The 24,160-nt window shown below is 35.9% G+C and overlaps 1 protein-coding gene across 2 annotated transcripts in view; it reads right to left on the reverse strand.

Annotated features, from left to right (window-relative positions):
• Window positions 1–24,160, reverse strand: part of LOC124612498 (protein bric-a-brac 2-like) — a 131,729-nt gene that overhangs the window by 84,790 nt on the left and 22,779 nt on the right. For both annotated transcript variants that reach the window (XM_047140738.1, XM_047140737.1), the window contains exon 4: window positions 22,843–22,946. In XM_047140738.1, coding sequence (XP_046996694.1) covers window positions 22,843–22,946 — 104 coding nt within the window. The remainder of the gene's footprint in view (window positions 1–22,842; window positions 22,947–24,160) is intronic.

The raw sequence follows: 24,160 nt of genomic DNA on the forward strand, positions 1-24,160 counted from the left end.
TTATATATGACAAAATGCCAATGCCCTTATGCTCAGCACGAGTTTCAAAACTGATAAAGGTGGAATAAAGTATTGGCTACTCAAGGTGCTAAAGTTAGATATGCTCTGTAGCCTGGGAGAACTATTATGCTGTAAGATTCTAAATCGTGCTATGATAAATGCCCACACCTTATACAAGTTGATAATTGGCTCTATCATCTCTCAATATACGTTTATAATAAAAGCTATAGAAGGATTAGTGGTACCAATTACGAATTCTCATCCTCAGCAACTCCAGACTCAATCAATTTTGACTGCCAACAGAGAAGAAACATTATCTACAGGAGGTAAATGAAAAATTTACCAAGTTGGATTGCGTAAGAAAAACAAAACTAGAGATTATTGTTTAACATGTAAAAAAACTGCATGCAGATCGTGTTTAAGAAAAAGGATATGTAAAATGTGCAATTAAGATTCTCTGAATCACAGAGTTCTCCATATAGATAGGTCAAGTAAAACATTACTTCTTTGTTACAGGATAAAAATATAATTAGGGGCCACCTAAGCAAATCTATGATATTAACATTTGTCTCCTACTGTTGTATGATGTAAACCTCAAACACTGAAAATTTATGCAATTTTATGCACCTTCAATACAGTGTCATTTACTTTTGTATACTGTGACATAAAAATCAAATTTGACAGTTTCAAATAAAAATATACCCATGGAATTATTATACATGAAAAAATTGCAAAAGCAGTATTAAAGACAATAAGCATGAAATATAGTCACATTTAACAAAAAAGAAAGTTTAAAATGTAATAAACACCTTATAGGTCAACTGACCTCCAATGGGCATTGTAGCAGATAGTTTGAAGCAGGGCATTCTAGTATTAATAAGTCATGATTGCAAAATACTGACATAAATTATCAACAGCTGAATGGAAAAACTGGTAGAAGACAACCTCAGGAAGATCAATTTGGGTTTCGGAGGAATGGAAGATTACCTGAGGCAATACTGACATTACAACGTATCTTGGATGATAGGTTAAACAAACACAAACCCACATTTATAGTTTCCGTACAAAAGAGATCTGCAAAATAGTTTATTAAAAGTTTTTCTTTTTTAATTCAAAATGCAAATACTTGGTTATTTTTTCCACTTCAGATGTAAATACAAAAGATTTTAAAATGAAAGTATTTAAATACAAAATATGTATTTTCAGAATATCTTTCTTCAAATAAAATACCTCTAGTTAGTGATCATTTAACATGCCATTTAGTACGAATTTTAACATCAATAATTGCTCAAATCTTTCATTTTTTGTGTTCCGTCTATGTGGCCTCATTATCATTCCACAAAGGGAAAATAACCATTCAGCAGGGGCAGAAATTGATAAACAAGTAACCTTTTTAAGCAATAGCTTTTTAACAGCTGGATACCTATTCAATGAATTTAACCTGTTGCAATTATTTTTTAAATACTCTACCATTTTCAGACCTATTGTATAGTAAGATTCAACCTTTTCTTTTTCTCTTCTTCTTCTTGTTTCATCTTCCACACTTCTCGAATAAACCGTTCTTTAATGTATTGCTTTGTAAATTTCATCCATTTCAATTTGAAAAAAGGATAAGATATGAATGCTAATATGCCATCCTTTGCTTTCGATTCCCCCAATTTACAGAATCACTCTAAAGGCCTATAAAGACTTTCACATATACTTTCTTCATCACATCATAGTAGGTAGGATTATCCATTTGCAAGCTGCTTAGCATTCTTTGCATTCTCATTAGTTCCAGACATCCATATCTTTGTCCCCTTCTAAACTTCTGATGCTGTCAGCAATAGGTTTGGAACAGCTGATGTAAATTGGTTTATTTTCTCACAATGTACATAATCTAACTCATTTGTTTCAGGTACAGGAGACATGTCAACATTTGTGGTAAAATTTCACCATAAACACCAAACAGCTGATGTTAACAAACAGCATAATAATAATAATAATAATAATAATAATAATAATACAATTTTGTTATGTATACATATAATAAAACCTATCACTTAATTAGAAATACTCTATTAATTCTTCTATTGAATAGTAGCATTGCTCCCACAGAATCTGCTGTAGTCTCGTTTTCAAAATTTCTGGCTTCACATTTGATATGTTTTTACCCATTAACTTGTTATATATTACCATCCCCACATATTGTGGAGTCTCTGCATATAATTTCAACTGGTGTACGGATAGCATAAAATTTTTGTCAGTTGTGTAGGAAGACGATAATTTCATGAATGTATATAGAGTGAACAGTTAGGATTTGTAGTTTCCACAATTATGGGTGGGAAGATTCTGTTCGCTGTGCAGTACACATGTATTTGACAATTTTCTTTTGCAATTTCAGTATTCGAGACACACTACTTGAAATTCCCCAGAAAATATTCTCATATTTAATAACAGATTAAAAACAACAAAACAACTATGATACACAATTTTTCATGTCGTCAAGTCAGGGAAATTTGCTAGCATTTGTATTGCAAATGCAAAACTGCATAGTTAGTTTAATAGGAAGTCAATATGTGTATTCTCCAGTGTAATTTATTGCCCAAATTTAGTCCCAGGAATCTGACTGTGTCAACATCTGTCATAAGTTGATTGTTATGTTGTATTTTAAGTTCCACACATTTTGAATGTTTGGTTTTGAAATGTACCATATGGGTTTTTGCATTGTTCAGTTTCAACCCATTTAACTGGAACCAGTTTTCTATGGTATTCAGTGTGCTTACAATGGAGCTCAGAATTTTTTCTGGATCACCATCTGCAATTAAAACAGAAGCATCTTCAGCTAACAGAACTGACGGTGAAATAAAACAACCCCATGTTTACATTCCTGTTTCAGTACTCTAACGAAATACTCTCCGAAGAGACAATTCACTGAAAGTTCCGTAATTCCAATTGTATCTAATAAGTGATTTCACGTAATACATTATATCTCATAAAATTTATTATTTCATTTGTTTAGTTGTGTGTAATGTTTGTCAAATATATGTTCGCAATATTTTGCTTTCAGTAATGAAGCCATAATTAAGAAAAATTAGGTTAGCATTGTTGTTTTTCAGTATTTTATAAAATATGATTTATATCCTATGTAAAAATCTTTTTTATTGTATATGCCAGTTTCAGCACAAAATGAGCAAGGGTTTGTGGATAGTTACTCATATTAATGTTAAACTTTCAACTGTTAATTTTATAAACTTGGACTGTAGTTTTGTTGTCTCCACTGTTAAACAAGTATAAATAGGAGCAGCACAAGGCTCAGAAGAGGTCAGTTGGAGACAGTTTCGAGATGCAACCATTGTATCACACATCTGTGCAATAATCTAATTGTTGTAATATAGTATTGTGACTATGTAGCCTGTTATGTGGAGTGGGCTCCCACTAAGAAGAAGTGGTGCTGTTTGTCATAAATAAACCACTATCAAATGACTTGGTACCTGGATTATTTCATGGAATTCATGTAACTTGATTCAGTTAGCAGATGAAATGGTCCTGGACAATGACGGCTCCAGCAGCAGCAGCAGCAGAAGGCAGATTAATCCGAGTTACACTGAACTAAGATACATATGAACAATGAACTGAACTATATGTGTGTCACTGCAGAACTAATTACTAACGTATAATGTTTGGAAGCTGTTATAGTAGTAAACATTGGCATTTGCCTCAAAGTTAAATTTAGAAAATAACCTTGTTGCTAATTGTTACAATAACAACAGTCAGCTTGCTACCCCTTGTAAAAATGTATTGCTAAAAACTTTCCCTGGAGATGTCAAGTGGCATCCTGTAGATTTCTTATATCAATGCAAAGACAGTTTCACACCTGGTATGCCAGGTAAAAGTGAAAGCAGCTAAGCGTTTTCTGGATGGTGAAGCTTTATCCTGGGCAAATGAGAATGTAAGCCCCGATATGACTTTTGATCAGTTTGAAACATTATTTTTGAATAAATTCTGGTTGGAAAGCAGACAAGCTAGGATAAAAGCTGAATTTTTGAATGACAGCAAATATAGAGAATGGAAATTAAGCATGCACAAGTTTTGTGAAATACAGCTAAGAAAACTGACGTACCTAGACAAACCTTTAGATGAGTTAATTCAGATTGATGCACTGAAACGACATCTACCAAACCGAGTTCAGTGGGGCCTAGATTATGTGTCAGATGACTCAAATGAAGAATTTTTTAAGTATGTGGATAAGCTAGAATATGCATGGCAAAGTCGTGACAGGTCAAACAAAATCAAGTAGGGGAGGGTACCAACACCAGTGTGGTGCGTTCTCTCAAAATCAAAATTATCATAACAGTAACAGACAAAATAACTATGGTAACAGGAACAGTGGTCAAAATAGCAACAATTACAGACAAAACACCAACTCCAATCGGAACAGACAGTACAGGGAGGAAAACAATTAACCACCTCATTGGGGGCCTGTCAGTTTGAGGTGAGGAGAAAAACTCGTAACCAGGCTAAGAGCAGTAGAAACAGACATAGGTCACATCACTAACATCACACAGATAACAGTAGGAACTACCAAGGTAATAATGTAAATAAGCATTATGAATTTTGGAACTATATGTTAAAAGAAATGAGTAATAATGTCTCAAAGACACAAAATAGTTATAAGCTTAGTGATGAGGACCTGACAAATTTATTTGACAACAAGCATGTACCCAAGGATAGTTATGATGACAATTACCGGTATGGGATTGCTGGTTTACTTGTTAATGATGATGATGATCCAGTTTTGTCTAATTTATTCATAAGCCAAAATGATAACCTAGTACCCAAAAATACTGATGCTTGAGTAGCTGATTCAGATGATGATGATGTAGCAGTACAGAGATTTGATGTTGTAGCTGAGATTCATGCAGATGCATACGACTCAGATGATGATGATGATATTTTGTTTAAAGAGGAGCTTGTGGGATCATTTTTGTAGAAGTATTGGGATATGAAGTCAGTCAGTAGGTATTGATGATTTGATGAGTGATGATAAGGTACATGGAAGTCAGTGGTTTTCTATTGATGTCAGGGAGATTTTGGCTATGAGTAATAATAAGAATGAACAAACTGAGCAGATAGGTTAAAATGTTTTAGAGGTTTTAAATAAGAAAGAAATCAGTGAAGTGAAATGTAGTGGTGATGATTATTATTTGAAATTTGAGAATAATGAAGTCGTGGAACACACACAAATAAACAATGAGGTAAGTGATAACTCAAGCAGTCAGCAAGGTATAATTAGTGAGTCTTCTTACTCAGAAAGCAGTAGTTTATCAGATCCAGAGGAAACTCAGTCTAATAGTGATAAGTCTTTGTGTAATTTACAAACAGCTTCAGTGAACAAGCAACAGTCATGCATTAATTTAGATTTTATAGAAATAGAAAATTATTTATTAACGGAGGAAGTGAAAGTTGATAAACAAGAAGTATTTGGTAGTCCATATTTTGAAATAACAAATGAGAATTAGACAGGCATGCATCTAATAGACACAGGTAGTCCTATTTGTTGTATATCTGGTTAAATTAAGAGAAAGGTTGAAAAACAGTGCTTCATACATAGAATTTCTTGTAACATGTGTTAAGATTAAGGGAGCTACAGGTAAGTGCAGAAAGCCAATTTCCAAACAGGCTTTGATTTCATTTTTAATTGGCGTTTATTGTTTGAACAAGGATGTTTTGTGGCGGTAGACCTAAAATGAAGATATTCTGTTGGGCATGAATTGGATAATAAAAGAAAATGCAATTTTTGATTGGGAAAACTTAAAAATATGTTTCACAGAACCGGCATCTGGTAGTTCTGGTGAGGCCAAATTACATTTAAAGTGTACAGAAAATTGCAGTAATCAGATAAGAGAAATTGAATTTTCTGTTGACATAAAGTAAATATTGCAGATGACTTATCTAATTCTGAGAGAGAAGACTTAGATCAGTTTCTGTGGGAGTATTGTGATGTTTTTTGTAATAAGCCAGGAAGAGTTTATAATTATGTCTGTAAATTAAAAATTGACAGGAATGGGGGAAAGAAATACAGTAGAAGAAGAATGGGTAGCTTTGAGGGATGAAGTAGTGAAGGCAGCAGAGGATCAAGTAGGTAAAAAGATGAGGGCTAGTTGAAAGGAGAAAATATTAAAATGCAGTAAATGAAGCAGGCAAAAAGGAATACAAACGTCTCAAAAATGATATCGACAGGAAGTGCAAAATGGCTAAGCAGGGATGGCTAGAGGACAAATGTAAGGATGTAGAGGCTTATCTCACGAGGGGTAAAATAGATACTGCCTACAGGAAAATTAAAGAGACCTTTGGAGATAACAGAACCACTTGTATGAACATCAAGAGCTCAGATGGAAACCCAGTTCTAAGCAAAGAAGGGAAAGCAGGAAGGTGGAAGGAGTATATAGAGGGTCTATACAAGGTCCATGTACTTGAGGACAATATTATGGAAATGGAAGAGGATGTAGATGAAGTTGAAATGGGAGATACGATACTGCGTGAAGAGTTTGACAGAGCACAGAAAGACCTGAGTCGAAACAAGACCCCGGGAGTAGACAACATTTCATTAGAACTACTGATAGCCTTGGGAGAGCCAGTCTTGACAAAACTCTACCATCTGGTGAGCAAGATGTATGAAACAGGCGAAATACCCTCAGACTTCAAGAAGAATATAATAATTCCAATCCCAAAGAAAGCAGGTGTTGACAGATGTGAAAATTATCGAACAATCAGTTTAATAAGCCACAGCTGCAAAATACTAACACGAATTCTTACAGACGAATGGAAAAACTAGTAGAAGCTGACCTTGGGGAAGATCAGTTTGGATTCCGTAGAAATACTGGAACACGTGAGGTAATACTGACCTTACGACCTATCTTAGAAGAAAGATTAAGGAAAGGCAAACCTACGTTTCTAGCATTTGTAGACTTAGAGAAAGCTTTTGACAATGTTGACTGGAATACTCTCTTTCAAATTCTAAAGGTGGCATGGGTAAAATACAGGGAGCGAAAGGTGGCATGGGTAAAATACAGGGAGCGAAAGGCTATTTACAATTTGTACAGAAACCAGATGGCAGTTATAAGAATCGAGGGGCATGAAAGGGAAGCAGTGATTGGGAAGGGAGTGAGACAGGGTTGTAGCCTGTCCCCGATGTTATTCAATCTGTATATTGAGCAAACAGTAAAGGAAACAAAAGAAAAATTTGGAGTGGGTATTAAAGTCCATGGAGAAGAAATAAAAACTTTGAGGTTCGCCGATGACATTGTAATTCTGTCAGAGACAGCAAAGGATTTGGAAGAGCAGTTGAATGGAATGGACAGTGTCTTGAAAGGAGGATATAAGATGAACATCAACAAAAGCAAAACGAGGATAATGGAATGTAGTTGGATTAAGTCGGGTGATGCTGAGGGAATTAGATTAGGAAATGAGACACTTAAAGTAGTGAATGAGTTTTGCTATTTGGGGAGCAAAATAACTGATGATGGTCGAAGTAGAGAGGATATAAAATGTAGACTGGCAATGGCAAGGAAAGCGTTTCTGAAGAAGAGAAATTTGTTAACTTCGAGTATAGATTTAAGTGTTAGGAAGTCATTTCTGAAAGTTATTTGTATGGAGTGTAGCCACGTATGGAAGTGAAACATGGATGATAAATAGTTTAGACAAGAACAGAATAGAAGCTTTGAAAATGTGGTGCTACAGAAGAATGCTGAAGATTAGATGGGGAGATCACATAACTAATGAGGAAGTATTGAATAGGATTGGGGAGAAGAGAAATTTGTGGCACAACTTGACCAGAAGAAGGGATCAGTTGGTAGGACATCTTCTGAGGCATCAAGGGATCACCAACTTAGTATTGGAGGGCAGCGTGGAGGGTAAAAATCATAGAGGGAGACCAAGAGATCAATACACTAAGCAGATTCAGAAGGATGTAGGTTGCAGTAGGTACTGGGAGATGAAGAAGCTTGCACAGGATAGAGTAGCATGGAGAGCTGCATCAAACCAGTCTCAGGACTGAAGACCACAACAACAAATTAAAAATGAAACAGCATTATCCATTTTTTATCAAACCATATGGGGTCCCAATTTGCAAAAGAAAATTAGTGGAGAGAGAATTACAGAAGATGCTAAAATGGAGGATAGTGGAAAGGAGCAGCAGCCAGTAGAATAACCCACTGGTTGTTGTTTCTTATAAAGATGGAAGTGTTAGGCTTGCTTTAGATTCTCGCCATTTGAATAAATTCCTTGAACCGGAAACTGACCATCCTGAATCCATGGAGGAATTATTGAATAAATTTCGTAACACAAAATATTTTTCCAGTCTAGATTTGACCATTAGGGTTTCGCCAAATTGTTTTAGAACCAAATTCAAGACAGTATACTGCATTTTTATATAATGGAAAAAGCTGTCAATATTTGTGGTGCCATTTGCACTTAACTTTTCAGTTGCTGAATTTATCCGTGCTTTAGATTATGTCTTAGGCAGGGAATTATTGTCCAAATTGGTAATTTATGTGGATGGTATTTTAGTGACTAGTAACACATGGGAAGAACATATTGAAACTTTAAGGTAAATTGGAAAAAAAAGTTTAGACAGGGGGGGTATGACTTGGAAATTAGAGAAATGTAAATTTGGGGTGACAGAATTAAAATTTTTAGGCCACACTATTAGTGAAAAAGGGGGTTCTGCCTGACAATGATAAACTCATGGCCATAAAGGAATTTCCGATACCCAAAAATAAAAAGCAAATTAGATCATTTTATGGTTTGGCAAACTTTTACCAAAATTATGTCTGTACACAGACACTTAATGCACCATGTCTCAGAGAACTTCTTAAGAAAATTTCAATTTGGGAATGGACAACTAAATATCAAGAGGCACTGAATGAAATTAAGAAGCAACTTTGCAACAGTACAATCATTCATTCATAGGCCTGATTGGGCATTACCATTCTGTCTTATGACTGATGGAAGTGATTATGAGCTTGGAGCACACCTTTTTATATAGAAAGAAATGAATGGGGTTATAGAACACTTTTCAAGCAGTGTTGCTCGTAGAGGTTACAGAAACACGAGAGAAATTATACTGTCACAGAAAAAGAACTTCTGGCTATTGTCTGGGGATTTAAAAAGTTTAAGAGCTACCTAGCTGGTCATAAAACAATAGTTTTCTCTGACCACAAAGCTTTGAGCTATGTACACGAATGCAAACTTTTTCATGACAGAATTACCAAGTGGGCTATTTTCCTACAACAATTTGACTATACAATACATTACATAAAAGGAGACCAAAATGTGATAGCAGACACACTGTCTAGATTACCAGTGTGGGTTGAACAAGAAAATGAAAACTTACAGAACAAAAATTTTCAGATCATGTACCTTCAGGGGTTAAAAGGGGAAAAGATAATTGCGAATATCTGTAACCAATTAAAGCATAACCAAAATCAAGATGAAGAATGGAAACTAATAAAGAATTATATGGATAAAAAGGGGTATGAAAAAGTGAAATTATATGATCAGGTTTTTAAAGAGATTTTATTTCGAAGAAGTAGTCCCGACTCAGGTAACTGGAAAACATGTTGGCCCAAACAACACAAAGATACATTAATTAAATAGATACAACTAAGTTATGGACACTGTGGCATGATGAAATGTGTAAAAAACTGAAGGAAAATGTATCTTTCAATAACACTGTTCTACAAAAAAAAAAAAAAAAACCTTTTTTCTATTTCTGATAAAAAAATATTGTGATCCTAGTTGTATTTTGAGTGCTGAATTGAAAACTGTTTTTGGTTTTTTTCTGTCAGGGATAGTTTATGAGTAATCACAATTTTATTTCTCTTTTCAATTTCTGATATAGTGCAGCAAACATGAGGTGAAATTCGACAAACAAATGCACGTCTTTATGATGTTATAAGTTCATCACATTAATGGAGGGTGGGATCTAACATATAACACAGTAACCTTTGTGTATACACTTTGAAGCATTTATTTGACATGAGAAATTACAGAAAATTGACAAACAATGAGCCACTGCCTTGTAATGCACATCCCTTTTTTCTCTTGTATTGTGGATCTTTCTTCTCTGGAATGATATTCCAGCAATAATCTGCTAACATAGAAGGTAGCCACTTCCCTTCATAGTGCCTTTCTATGGTAGAAATGTCTTTATGGAATCTTTCCCCACGTTCATCCGATATGTCACTACAACTCTCTGTGAAGTAGTCCAGATGAGGGTCCATCATATGTACCTTCAAAGACATATTGCACCCCAAATCCTGATATGCTTTGATCATATCATTCACCATTGCTTTGTAGTTAGTAGCTCTTCTTCTTCCGAGGAAGTTTTCCGACACCATCTTGAAACAGTTCCATGCGGTTTTTTCTTTATCAGTTAAACATGCTTCAAAATTTGCATCTTTCTGCAGCTCCCTGATTTGTGGGCCCACAAATACACCGTAATTTATTTTTGCAGCTGAAAGATGGGGGAATTTGGTAGCTAGATATGCAAACCCACAGCCTGTTGAATCCAGGGCCTTCACGAATTGTTTCATCAGGCCAAGTTTGATGTGAAGCGGTGGAAGTAGTATATATTCAGGAGCTACCAGACTTTCACGTTGTACATTCTTTTCGCCAACTTTCCATCTTCACCTAGGCCATTTCTTTTTCACGTAGTTTAGAATTTCGATCTCGACTATCTCACTCGCAAAGAAAACAGGCATACTTTGTGTAGCCTTGTTGCATTCCCAGTACCATAGCAATTACCTTGAAATCTGCACATATCTTCCATTTGTGTTCATTGTATTTTAATGAATTTAGCATCCTTTGTACGAATTCGTAATTCTCTTTTATCAAACTAGTGTAAGCTACTGGAACAGAGGGTATTTTATTTCCATTATGGAGCAAAACACCCTTCAGACTTGTTTTCGATACATCTATGAAAAGTCTCCACTCCTGTGAAATATAAGTGAAGTTCAGGACTTTCATCACGCCAGCAACGTCATTGCAAAATGTCAGTGCTTCGTCAGTTGAAAAATAAGAAATAAAGGCATGTTCTCTGTGCCTGAACACACAGATTTTAGTACTTTGGTGCAGTAGATTATACTCTTGTAATCTTGAACCAAGCAGCTGCGCCTTTTGTTTACTTAGTCCTAGATCAAGTACTAAATCATTTAAATATGCCTGTGTTAACAAATGTGGCGATGATTCACTTGTGCAGTGATATAAAGAATCATCATCTGTGATTTCTTCAGTACTTTCACTGTCACTTGGAATTTGACCTCGAGCTCTTGAAGGTACTGGAAGGTTGTCGGAATGCTGCACTGGCATCCTCGCTGAAGGCAGATCTGGGTAAACAATGTGCCTCTCCGACTTTTTGTTTGTAAAACCCTGAATTTCTGTTAGACAGAAATAACAATCAGTAACATGGTCCTTAGGTTGGTTGGTTGGTTTGGGGAAGGAGACCAGACAGCGAGGTCATCGGTCTCATCGGATTAGGGAAGGACGGGGAAGGAAGTCGGCCGTGCCCTTTGAAAGGAACCATCCTGGCATTTGCCTGGAGCGATTTAGGGAAATCACGGAAAACCTAAATCAGGATGGCCGGACGCGGGATGGTCCTTAGGCTCCCTCCACACCATGGGAACAGCAAACAATACCACATTCTCTTTACCTTTCCACCACTGAATTAGTTTGCAGTAACATTTAGCACAACAGAAATGTGGTGCCCATTCTTTATCTTGGTCTCCTACCTCTGCTCCAAAGTAATGTTTGTATGCTTTCTTTATGACTGAAGAAATTTTCTTCCTATTTCTGGCAAAAGTGAACTTCCCACAGATGTAGCAGAAGTTTTCCGGCTTATATCGACATCCACGATGACGTGGCATTTCTGCAAATTTAAAAATACCACTTTGGTAATACACCTGTATTAAATTAATAGTAGGGAATTAGAGGAACGCTGATGTGTAAAAACAAGCAGTCGTTTTACCTTCAGCACCAGGCTCAATCAATTTACACACAGGAACTAAAAAATTCAACCGTGCTCGGAAATATGACAGACAGTTACTTGTCGGCCAAAACACCCACTCGTTAAGATTGACACAAATTGCGCCTAACACCACTGTTGTAAACTCGATGCACCTGCCCCTAGGAGGCGTGAAGCTTTACTACTGAGGCAGCGACCGGCTGTCGCCGTTCGAGTTAATGAGATGTTTCAGGTGGTCTTAATGACATAGGTGTGGCGGGGGATAACCTAATGATGTCTGATTCTTCCCACCTGCTCTTGCACAAGAAATTATCACGTTATATCACTACTGGATGCGGCAACATACCCGTATTTCTCTATAGCGTCTTTGTGTTTGCCATGAATTGTGAATATACATATATATACATATTACATAAAAAGTATCCCTGACAACGATATTTTGTTTACATATTAGAATTTCCCACGGTAAAATGGTCTAGAAGCACATACTTTAATATCAGAAATAGAACCCATGTCGAACAGTGTAATATCTCCAGGAGATCCAGGAATTGTCCATTAACTTGTGACCGATGTCAGAGAGTTAAAGTCTCCAATCAAAAGCATCAGGGTTTTATGCAAAGTATATTCCCAAAAGATAAGTCTGAAATAATTGGCATTGATTTATTTGGAAAACTACCTCACTCCAAATATGGTTATTGTAATATTTTAGTTGCAGTAGATCTGTTTTCAAAATTTATAAAATTGTATCAATTGAGGAAAGCAACCAGTAAGAAAATTATTCAGTGTTCTACTAAAGATTATTTCCTGAAAGTGGGTAAGCCACAAGCAATCTTATCAGATAATGGCAGTCAGTTCACTTCAGCTATATGGGAAGAATATATTAACTATGAAAACATAAAACATATTTTACTATCCATTTATTCACCATCGTGTAATCCAACAGAGAGGTATATGTGTGAAATAGGTAGGCTTTGCAGGACATACTGTGCAAGAGATCACACAACCTGGTCTCGGTACCTTAATCAATTTGAAGATATACTGAATAGTTCACAACACACTACCACAAGTTTCACACCATTTGAAATACAGTCTGACAAAAAGCCAGAGAACATTTTAAATAAATTAGTTGATTGTCCTGTTCATACTGAAATCATTGCAAATAAAAGAAACAAAATTGTTAGGGACAATATGGAATCATGCCACAACAAAAGGAAACAAAAACGCTGTAAGAAACTTAAAGTCATTCAATATGAGGTAGGGGATCTGGTATTAGCCAAAAGTTATGAAAAATCTAAAGCGCTCAATAAGGAGATAAAGACATTTTTTTATATTTACATTGGACCATTTGAAATTGTAGATACCTCATCCTAATGCTTACCGTTTGATATATCCCAGGTCAAAGAAATTGTTTGGATTAAGAAATATTATTCAGCTGAAACCACATTTTCAATAACTGCAATCCTCAAGTGGTTACACACATACTTTATGTACCACGCGTGTGATATACGCAAGGTGCCCCGGCTAATGTGACATTTACTTAATAGTAACACACCAGTGTCACATTCCACATACACAGCTTAATTACATATCTATCAATAATTGAAGATAACTATCTTTTTTTTTAAAAACACGAGTATCACATTCTGAATTACATTATATGAATGTGAGCAGATTTGAAAAGCTAATACATTGAATTTTGTGTACTGAGTCTCAGAGTTACAGAATAAGCTTCTTGAATACAATTTACTATACTATGATGACGAGAATTTGAGTAAATTAACATATATTGTTGTTTTACACATATATGACTTTTACACACAGTTTTCCATGAGGTATACAAGATTCTGACACTTGATGATGAGAGGTTGCTAAAATGTAGCCACATGTATGGAAGAGAAAGGAAATAAGTTATGAAATAATTGAATCCACTGACATGATTTTGTTTCAATGACATGAAATTGCTTGCATTTGCTTCAAAGATTTTCTATGAGACGGAGTAGGACCTCAAATAGGGTTTTGCTACGAGAATAATAATGAAAGATTTTTCTGAAGTTGGAGTTAATTTGCATATGTGGTGTCAGTTCTTATCAAAAGCTGTCAGGTTTGTCATTGGAGTATCTAATTTGCACTAATGCTGTCAGATTTTATCTTAATGTTGTCTAAGAGGAAGGATCTTGATTATTTTGTGTTAGATTAAAACCGTGTCTGGCACATAACTTACAGTGAAAGTCATAGCATTTATAAACTTTGGATTAAAACAAATTGTCACCATTTTTGCAAAAAACAAATTATCCCAATGAGTATGACTGATACATGATAAAGAAACTAATCTTATGAATATTATAAAATAATTACTTAAAATGTTAATCCAATTATGTAATTTCTAATATTTTTATGACATTTTATCTTTTCATATGTGTATGTTTTTTGGTGTATATGTTTTATCTACCAATAGTTTGGAAGATGATGCAGATGGGAACTTTCAGGTCAAAGCGATGCCTGAAACACTCTTGTTTGAAGGCAAACCTTTTTATTTCTAAATAAGAGCTTTGGTTCTCACACATACCCAAACCTCTCCAGGGGTTATTGAAATAAAACAACCCCATGTTTACATTCCTGTTTCAATATTCTAACGAAATACTCTCTGAAGAGACAGTTCACTGAAAGTTCCGTAATTCCAATTGTGTATAATAACTGATTTTGCGTAATATATTATATCTCATAAAATTTGTGTGTAATGTTTGTCAAATATATGTCTGCAATATTTTGCTTTCGGTAATGAAACCATAATTAAGAATAATTAGGTTAGCATTGTTGTGTTTCAGTATTTTATAAAATATGATGTATATCACACGTAAAAATCTTTTTTATTGTATTCACCAGTTTCAGCATAAAATAAGCAAGGTTTTGTGGATAGTTACTCACATTAATATTACACTTTTAATTGTTAATTTTATAAACTTGGACTGTAGTTCTGCTGTCTTCATTGTTAAAAATGTATAAATAGGAGGAGCTCAAGGCACAGAAGCAGTCAGTTGGAGACAGTTTTGAGATGTAACCACAGTATCACATGTCTGTGCAATAGTTTAATTGTTGTTATATAGTATTGTGACTATGTAGCCTGTTATGTGGAGTGGGCTCCCACTAAGAAGAAGTGGTGCAGTTTGCCATAAATAAACCACTATCAAACTACTTGGTACCTGGATTATTTCATGGAATTCACGTAACTTGATCCAGTTAGCAGATGAAATGCACGTGGACAACGACGGCTCCAGCAGCAAGCAGATTACTCCGAGTTACACCGAACTAAGATATGTATGAACAGTGAACTGAACTAAATATGTGCCACTGCAGAAGTAATTACTAACATGTAATGTTTGGAAACTGTTGTAGCAGTAATCATTGGCATTTGTCTCAACGTTATCTTTGAGTGGTGGAGGCCAAAGTGATCAAAAGATACTCCCATGATCACGCATTCTTGATGTCTATGGAAGACTATTGTAACAATAAACTTTTTGAGATTTCTTGTCTAAACCAAATAATCTCTTTTAATGTCGCAATTATTGCAACAATCACAGTATCTCACCCCACCAGTAAAAAGTTCAGTTTCGTTACAATGGGGAATTTTTATTTATGGGTAAGTCATTTACATAGAATAGGAATAGCATTGGCCCCAAAATGGAGCCTTGAGATATTCCTTCTGCCACTGTACTCCATTTTGAATAATAATTCACTGCATATGAAGTGATAGTTATCCTTTGTTTTCTGTTGTGTAAGTATGATGTGAGCCAATTTAGAGCATTGTCCTTAATTCTGTATTTGACTAATTTGAAGATAAGCGAGTCACAGTTCGTTGTGTTAAATGCTTTTGTGAGATCATTCATTAACAAATTTTATTTCAGTTTCTTTAAAAGATGCTAATCAGAGTTTCCTTAAAATCTCATTTAAAGTATCCTTGACTGTGAGCAGATCATGAATAGAATTATAGTATGGATTCCATCATGCTGGACATAGATAAGTAGCAGATTTTCCAGTGGCTTCTAAATAGGTTTCACAAGCTTTCAAGTGCAAAATAAAAATAGATATTTTGCATTTTCTATTTGCATTTCAAATGCATGTATTTCATATAACTCACATCTCTGCTGTAGAATTAGAGAAAGCTTTTGACAATATTGGCTGCCATACACTCTTTAAAATTGTGAAGGTAGCAGGGGTAAAATACAGGGAGTGAAAGGCTATTTACAACTTGTACAGAAACTGGATGGTAGTCGTAAGAGTGATAAGGCATGAAAGGCCTGAGAAGTGGGTGAGAAAGGATTGCAGTTTATTCCCAATGTCATTCAATTTGTAAACAAGCAAGCAGTAAAGGAAACCAAAGAAAAATTTGGAGAAGGAATTAAAATTCAGGAAGACAAAATAAAAACTTTGAGATCTACCAATGATGTCATAATTCTGTCAGATATACCACTGAATGTGGGAGAGCAGTAAAACAAAATAGACAATGTCTTGAAAGGAGGTTATAAGATGAACAGCAAAAAAAGGGGGTTAATGGAATGCCATAAAATTAAATCAGGCTATGCTGAGGGAATCAGATTAGGAAATGAGGCACTAAAAGTAGTATATGAATTTTTAAAATAACTGATTATGGCCAAAGTAGAGAGGATACGGTATGTAGATGGACAATGGCAAGAAAAGCGTTTTTGAAGAAGAGCAATTTGTTAACGTCAAATGTAATTAAGTGTTAGGAAGTCTTTTCAGGATATATTTTCCTGGAGTGCAGCCTTGTATAAATCTGAAATATGGATGATGAAGAGTTCAGACAAGAGAATAGTACCCTTGGAAATGCGGTGCTATAGATGAATGCCAAAGATTAGATGAGTAAATGCATAACTAATGAGGAAGCACTAAATAGAATATTGGGGAGAAAAGAAATTTGTGCCATAACTTGACTAAAAGCAAAGACTGGTAGATAGGACACATTCTGAGACATCAAGGAACCATCTATTTAGTACTGGAGGCTGGTGTGAGAGGCAAAAATTGTAGAAGGGGAGAAAAATATGAATACAGTACGCTAGTTCAAATGAATGTAGGACGCAATAGTTATTTGGAGATGAAGAGGTTTGCACAAGATAGAGTAACATGGAGAGCAGCGTCAAAACGGTCTTCAGACTGAATACTGCAACAACAAAAAGTCTTTTCAATAACTATGTCTTGCATGAAGTCTCATTTCTTTCACTCTTGCATCTCTTTTTCTGGTATATTTATTCTTTAGCACGTAATATTTATAAGACAATAACTTGTAGCACACAATCACTGGGTTATTGTCCCTGTTCCCACAAGTATAATTTGTATAACAGACAAACTAATTTACAAATACAACACCAGAAAACAAATAGCACAAAATGAAGTTTCAGAAAAATGAAAACTGAAGAAAAGGATTAAAAAACTGTGGGAGAGTAGTTTTCTATGCTGCCTGTTTTTTTTTCTTTTATGTAAACTAGAGACGACAGCAGATGTACAAGATGTCACAGTAGAGAAAGGTTTACTCATAAACCACAGTAAGGAAGAATTGTCAGAGTATGGCAGCAAGAAGATTTTAAGATCTGATAACTCAATAAAACACTTCTGAAGACAGGGTAACTGTTAAGTTGGAGATATGATGAGATGGAAAAGATACTAAGAACATTGTTATACAAGCTGAGGGAGAGGGAGAGATTGGGATCAGTGGTGTCTGGGGAGGGGAAGCCATCCTTCAGTTTTAATGGAGAAATGTTTACTGTATCTTGTCATTGTGTGTATTTGCAACAGCCAAAATCACAATGATAAATTAAACTGGACACTTTGCTGGAGCTATGTAAAAGGGCATTCATTCATTCTTTTGTTGTGTTATGTTGAGTACATCATGAAAGAAACCTCCAAGGACATAAAGTGAATATAAGTATTTGTTAAGAGAGAAATTGAAAAGTCATTCTGTAGTAAATGAGTAACGAAATTAATTAAGCAAAGTGCTAAGATATTTTAGAAACAATTATGCAGAAGGGTGCTAGATCATAAGAGTTCCAATACTGCACGGTATGAGTCCTGACTAATACAGATCTATGAGGAGCAAATCAACAGAGACTGCAATAAGCACGTTGATTTCTGTTCCAACAATATTATGAAAAGGATAGATTGTGCTGCTCACCATATAAAGGAGCCACTAAATTGCACATTGGCAAAACGAAAAGACTGCTACTCATTTAAGTTTTCTACTTCAGAAGAAGGCCTTTTGGTCAAAAGCTTAAATGTATAGCAGTCTTTTCGTTGTGCATGCCTGCAACCCAATGTCTCCTCTACATTTTGAGTAGCCATCTACTCTCTTCATAATACTGTTGTTATTCCATCCTGGGCTTTCGACTGTGCGGTCTCCGTTCTAACAGACATCAAACGATGTATGTTATAGCAGTGATATTAGATAATCTAGATGCTTTCAACAAAGTACAGAGGCCAAGCTTTCTTTGGTTGTCTCATGAAGTAGGAGCTTTCACTGTACAATTGCTTTAGAAACTACTGTCAGATTAAACAAGAATCTTTAATTGGGCAGGGATAAGAAATAATGACGATCAACTAGAAAGTCTGTCCCCAGGTGTCAGTATGTGTTTCAGAGTTTGAGGTTTAGCCCCAGAGCCCTTACTACAGAAGCTGTATGACAGCAAAAATGTAAGTCAACTGGTGACATTGAAAGGTGATGTAATGCACATCATAACTGACAATTCTACTAGAACTTTAGAAAATAAACAGTGTCAAACCATTAAACTGCCACTAGTGCCTCAAAAGGTTTACACATGCGTTCAAATAAAGATATACCATTCATTATGCAGTCAGCTCTTCATGAAGAAGCATACATTTACCTGGTGTTTGTTATTTATTTATGAGGTTGCAGGAACCCAAGCTACTTGGTCATGGAACAAGTCATCACGTAGTTCACAGAATACTGATTGAAAAATTGATAAACAAAATAACTAAACAATTCGATAAAAATGTGAGAGAGTATAAGAATAAATAACAGAATACAGAGATAAGTTCTCAACTATTGTAAGGACTCCTGTGCCACAAGGAAACCTTCCAATTTCCAATATTACTGACAAAAAATCCTATGAAGGAGTATATGTACAGGGAACTGACGCCACAAGTGCGTGACTGCTCTTTTCTGCTATACAAATGTTCTTCGAGAGAGCACAGAGTTGCTTCAACGTATATCTGTTTGGGAGGTAATAGAATTACTCATTCTGACACAAAAGATGTGTAATATGTTGGACACCCACATTTTACCCAGATAGCTCTTAGACAACTGAAAATAAAGTTCTGAGAGCTTTCCGTTCTCTTAGTGTAATGTGTTATGTTAGCCCGTCTGATGATATTCTGCAGCACATTGCAATCTGTCTGTAGTGCATATCTGTAGCCTGGCTTTGACTATCCTTCATACAATGATGAAGTTTCGGTTTCCTCCTGGTTCATTGAACCCTCCGCCAGGCACTTTATTGTGAATAGCATGGTAATCGCGTAGATGTAGATGAAAGACATTGTCCGCCTGCCATTGCTACCATCATACTCAGACCCACACAGACTGATTATATGAGGCAATAACACATTTGACATCTTACTTCCTGGGAAACTGACAACTATCATGTCAACATACTCAAGCCTGCTTGGATCCTACAGAATACGTATGACGTGACAGTAAATAGCATCGACCGCATGGATGACAGTACTTGTATCAATCTGGACAATGATGTACTTGTAGTGGAAGTAGACACACAAAAATTTCAATCAGAAGAGATCTCAGTTTAACTCATTGACAACCTTCTTGTTCTGGAAGGACAGCTCAGTGAAGGCAGGGCAACAAAGGGGCACCTCCTGGAATATTCTCGCATCATTACAGACTTCCACGGCGTATCAACCCAGACACTATTACTTCTCGGTTGTCAGTGGACGGAACCTTCACTATCACAGCCCTGAGAAACAACCACAGTGCCTGCACTCGCAAACGTAGAAGGATAAACCCATAGCTATGGTTTCACTGCCTCTATTATTTAAGGCTCCACCACATTTCAATGATGATCGGCAATCTCGTTATGAATGACCACACCAACTTCCCCCTCACCTCGCACAGTACCATCTCTACCGAACAGCAGGAATCATGTTTCTCTCCATCCTCCTGAGCATCAAGAAACAGTCCAACCATGGCCTACTTAGGCAGCCAGTCACAGTGTGGTTGGTCACATGTGCCTGCATGAAGAGCAGTGCTCCTCCCCTGTGCTCTGCATTCCTTGGAGGTGGGGGAGGAGGGAAAGCACCACATGGCAACACATCTGTGATAACATTGGTGAATATAAGAAAACTCTCTGCCAGCGGTGGAGCTATCTGCAGCAGCACTATCTTTGCAAACAGTTCATGCTGAGGTTTTGTTGTATTCACATGCATCCTTATGTATTGCTACCAAGGAATATAATGTATGTAGTCTGTATTTTTTGTTACAATTATTACATCATCAGCATCCTCAACTGGGTCCTCTCCACAACTTCTTGTCAAGTTTGCACTTCAAGACTGTCTTCAAATGTCTTCACTGCAAGTGGAATTAAAGTTCTAAATCTTTCGTTTACTGCTTTGGGATACAACTTTGCCTTGATTCCTTTCAGTATTATTACATGGGGCTTCAAAAAGCAAGTTACATGTTACTGTGGCAAGGTAAGTAACTTTAATTGAATGCTGCACTACACTTCAAAGCTAAACAGGTACATAAGACTATTTTTCAACACAGTCACCAAGCTTCTGTAGATTGCAGTCAGAATGTTCTAAAAGTTCTTCATTCCTTGACGACAGAAATCACATTTTTGGTTATGGAGCCATCTGAGAAATGTTGTGTGAATTTTCTTATCATTAGAAAATCTGTTTACCCTTCAGTTGCTGCGAATCAGTTCCTTGATTAATAAACATAAACATGGTCTGTAGTAGGCAGCAATGTGATGTTTATTTAATCACGTGATTAGCTAATTTTGACTATGTGTCACTGTCAAGCCCATTTGTAAAATCTTTATTTCATGTCATTTTCAAATCACTCTTAACTACAAGTAAAAAGTAACCATATTCTGTCATTTTATGAAAGGATCCACACAACAGTGACGCCTTTCAAGATCGTATTCTGAACTTTGCTCTATGTACAACAACATGGTAAACATGTTGTTGTACACCCAAGAAAGTTCAGAATATGATCTTCAAAGATGTCACTGTAATGTGGATCCTGTTGTGAAATGATGGAATATGGCCACTTATTATTTGTAATTAGAGTGATTTGAAAATGACATGAAATACTGATGTTTCAAATGTGCTTGACAGTGACAGTGACCATGTTTACATTTATTAAGCTTCTGGAGGCTGTGGATCCCCACAAATACAGAATTTGTAGTTCCTTGATTGCCTGGGCACTGCCATCTGTGGTCTATATTAATGGCCATCCATAACAATTGGCATCAGTGTAGCCTTGGTCATATTGTTGGCACCATTTTACCACAGCTATACACAACACTGCATTTGGTCCATATATTGCCAGAATTTCATGGTGAATCTGTGTGCAGTTTAGACATTTTGGCCACAATAATCATACTGTTCTACATACTTCAGTTTTGGAGTAAATTTCAAGTTCTATATCATTTCATTCATGCACTGTGGTGAATTCTCTTCTGATAATGCGCCACTCTTGTTTTGCAATGGTCTTTGCATGGGAGAACACATGTAAATTACTTTCCGAAGTCCTTATCTATCTGCGCATCATTAATAATTTTTCTTACGCTGTGCCCATTAACTGGGAACAGTCCTTATCTATCTGTGCATCATGATCTGATAGGCCATTAATAATTTTTCTTACGCTGCGCCCATCAACTGGGAACAGTCCCTATCTATCTATGCATCATGATCTGACAGGTCATTAATAATTTTTCTTACGTTGTGCCCATCAACTGGGAACAATCTTTGAAGATATTGTCTATGACTGTGGTGCTGTTTCCTGAACTATAGCTGGAAAGTAAACTGTTTACACCAGGTTGTAAGAATCGAGTAAATCCATTAACATCCTTTTCTCTGGAGAATGAGTCAGAAAACTTGTGTTGGAATCCACATACCAAATTAACTTCATGTCTTTTGTGACGACTGAGTGTAGCACTGTTTCATATCTAGAGAGGGTAACCTTGGAGCCTGAATGGTGGGGTCCGTATAGACGTGTGATTAAAGGTCTTTCCTTGAAATTTTAAATTCTCTTGTACAAACTTCAAATATTTTGGTATGCCAACTCTTTTGATTGGAGCATTAAATTTGGCATAAATGGCCACACGTCTCACCTGCAATGAACTCTTTAGATAGAAATCAGGTAAGATTTATACCACAAACTGAAGCATTCATACTTCTTCACTGTGAAAATAATGCTGTGGGATAATATCAGAGTCATGAGCTACTGGCAGTTAATCTGTTGCATTCCTAATGCCCCTAATACTTTGATGAAATAAGCTTACTGAGTCTTCTGGTACACATTTCCCTTTTATAGAACTAACTTCCATAATTAAAGGGATCTTTCTCAAGAAATAATACCTCCCAGTTGATTGAAAAAGGTGTAGCTCTTCTACACATGTAATGAATGACGATGGACCTGACTTGCAAAACTGCAATATCACTCACTTATGAATTTAGTTAACAATTACATGTTCTGCATATTTGGATTAGGCACTGCAGTGACAAGTTCCTGAGTGGATTACTTCACTTTTAAAGACTGATGTACTTAACAAACTTGTCAGCTAAGTCAATGGTACCTGTAGTCTTTTTTGCTGCTCTCTTTTCTCCGTTTTCTTTTCCTACACTCTTCCTCCTGTTTTTTCTCTGTTGAAGTATTTTGCTGTGGACTTTCTTCTGCTGGCTGAAAAAAGACCAAACTTGTTATTTTAATTTCATTACACTGTTTTCCATTTAAATATGGAGAACATGTTAATTCACGATAAAGTTAAGTTTAGGAGAGAGAAATGGGGTAGGTTAATACCTACACACTTCTTTTAAAACAATGGATGGAGCAAAATCACATAAAGGACAAGAACTCTTTATGTTTTATTGTGCAAGAGTTGTCCACATAAATAGTAGTAAGAGGGCTTTAGTAACACTCCTGGACATGAAAATGGAAGATACAGACATATTAATATTCATAACACTGCCCCTGAAAGACGAAGGTGCTTCTGGTGTGGACATCTCCAGTACTGCAGATTGGTCATGTGAAATTTATAGTGGGACAATATAAGGTCACCTGGCTGTTGCTTCACTAGTTACTACTGTCCTTCACTAGCTACTACTGTAACATTGTAACCACAATCAGTTCCGAATCTGAAAGTAGGATCATTACTGAATTACAACATTTACCACTGAAAGCAAGTTTTTTATGACAAGGCTGCTCCAAGTTTCCCCAAGTGAAATTCCCTGTTATTTCACTGATTTCCAGAAAGTTTTAGCATTTTTCCCTGACAAATTTTGAGATCTCAAGGGTAAGTTAAGATGTGAGTTGACAATTTGTCTTTGCAACTATGGTACACGAAACAATAGTGCAAATGAGAAAATATCTAAAATAAACTTGCAAGCAGATGGCATTTCCTGATTTGAGCAAAAATCTCTTTTAGATGGAGAAAGCAAGCCAAATGGCATGTGTGTTTCATCAAGACCACTGAAGTTACTTTATTTTAATAAAATTAAGCACATTTGCTGACAAAAGTACGCATTTCCTTGGAGTCGCAAGACATATTTGAAACACCTTCGCTGATTTCAGAAATAGCCTCAGAAAAAAGTACGTCTCTTAAAAGAAGTGTATAAAGCGGGCAAGAATTGTGTGAACCAACACTGTAGGTGACCAGCGATAAAATGTTGGTTCTACTACATTCGTTATTGTCAGTTATTAACCACTGTGTTATATCTATTATTTTACAGGTATTATGTGATTTTACTTTTGAGAAATATATGAGTTCTTAATGTACAAACCACCAGCGACAGACACAATTTTCTTCATCTTATCGTCCATGATTTCTAACATATGAACTACTTTTGAAGTGTCAAAATGTACTAGAACAAATAAAATTCCTATAAAATGTCACA

Source organism: Schistocerca americana, chromosome 4 (assembly GCF_021461395.2).
Source record: "Schistocerca americana isolate TAMUIC-IGC-003095 chromosome 4, iqSchAmer2.1, whole genome shotgun sequence".
NCBI classification, from domain to species: domain Eukaryota; kingdom Metazoa; phylum Arthropoda; class Insecta; order Orthoptera; family Acrididae; genus Schistocerca; species Schistocerca americana.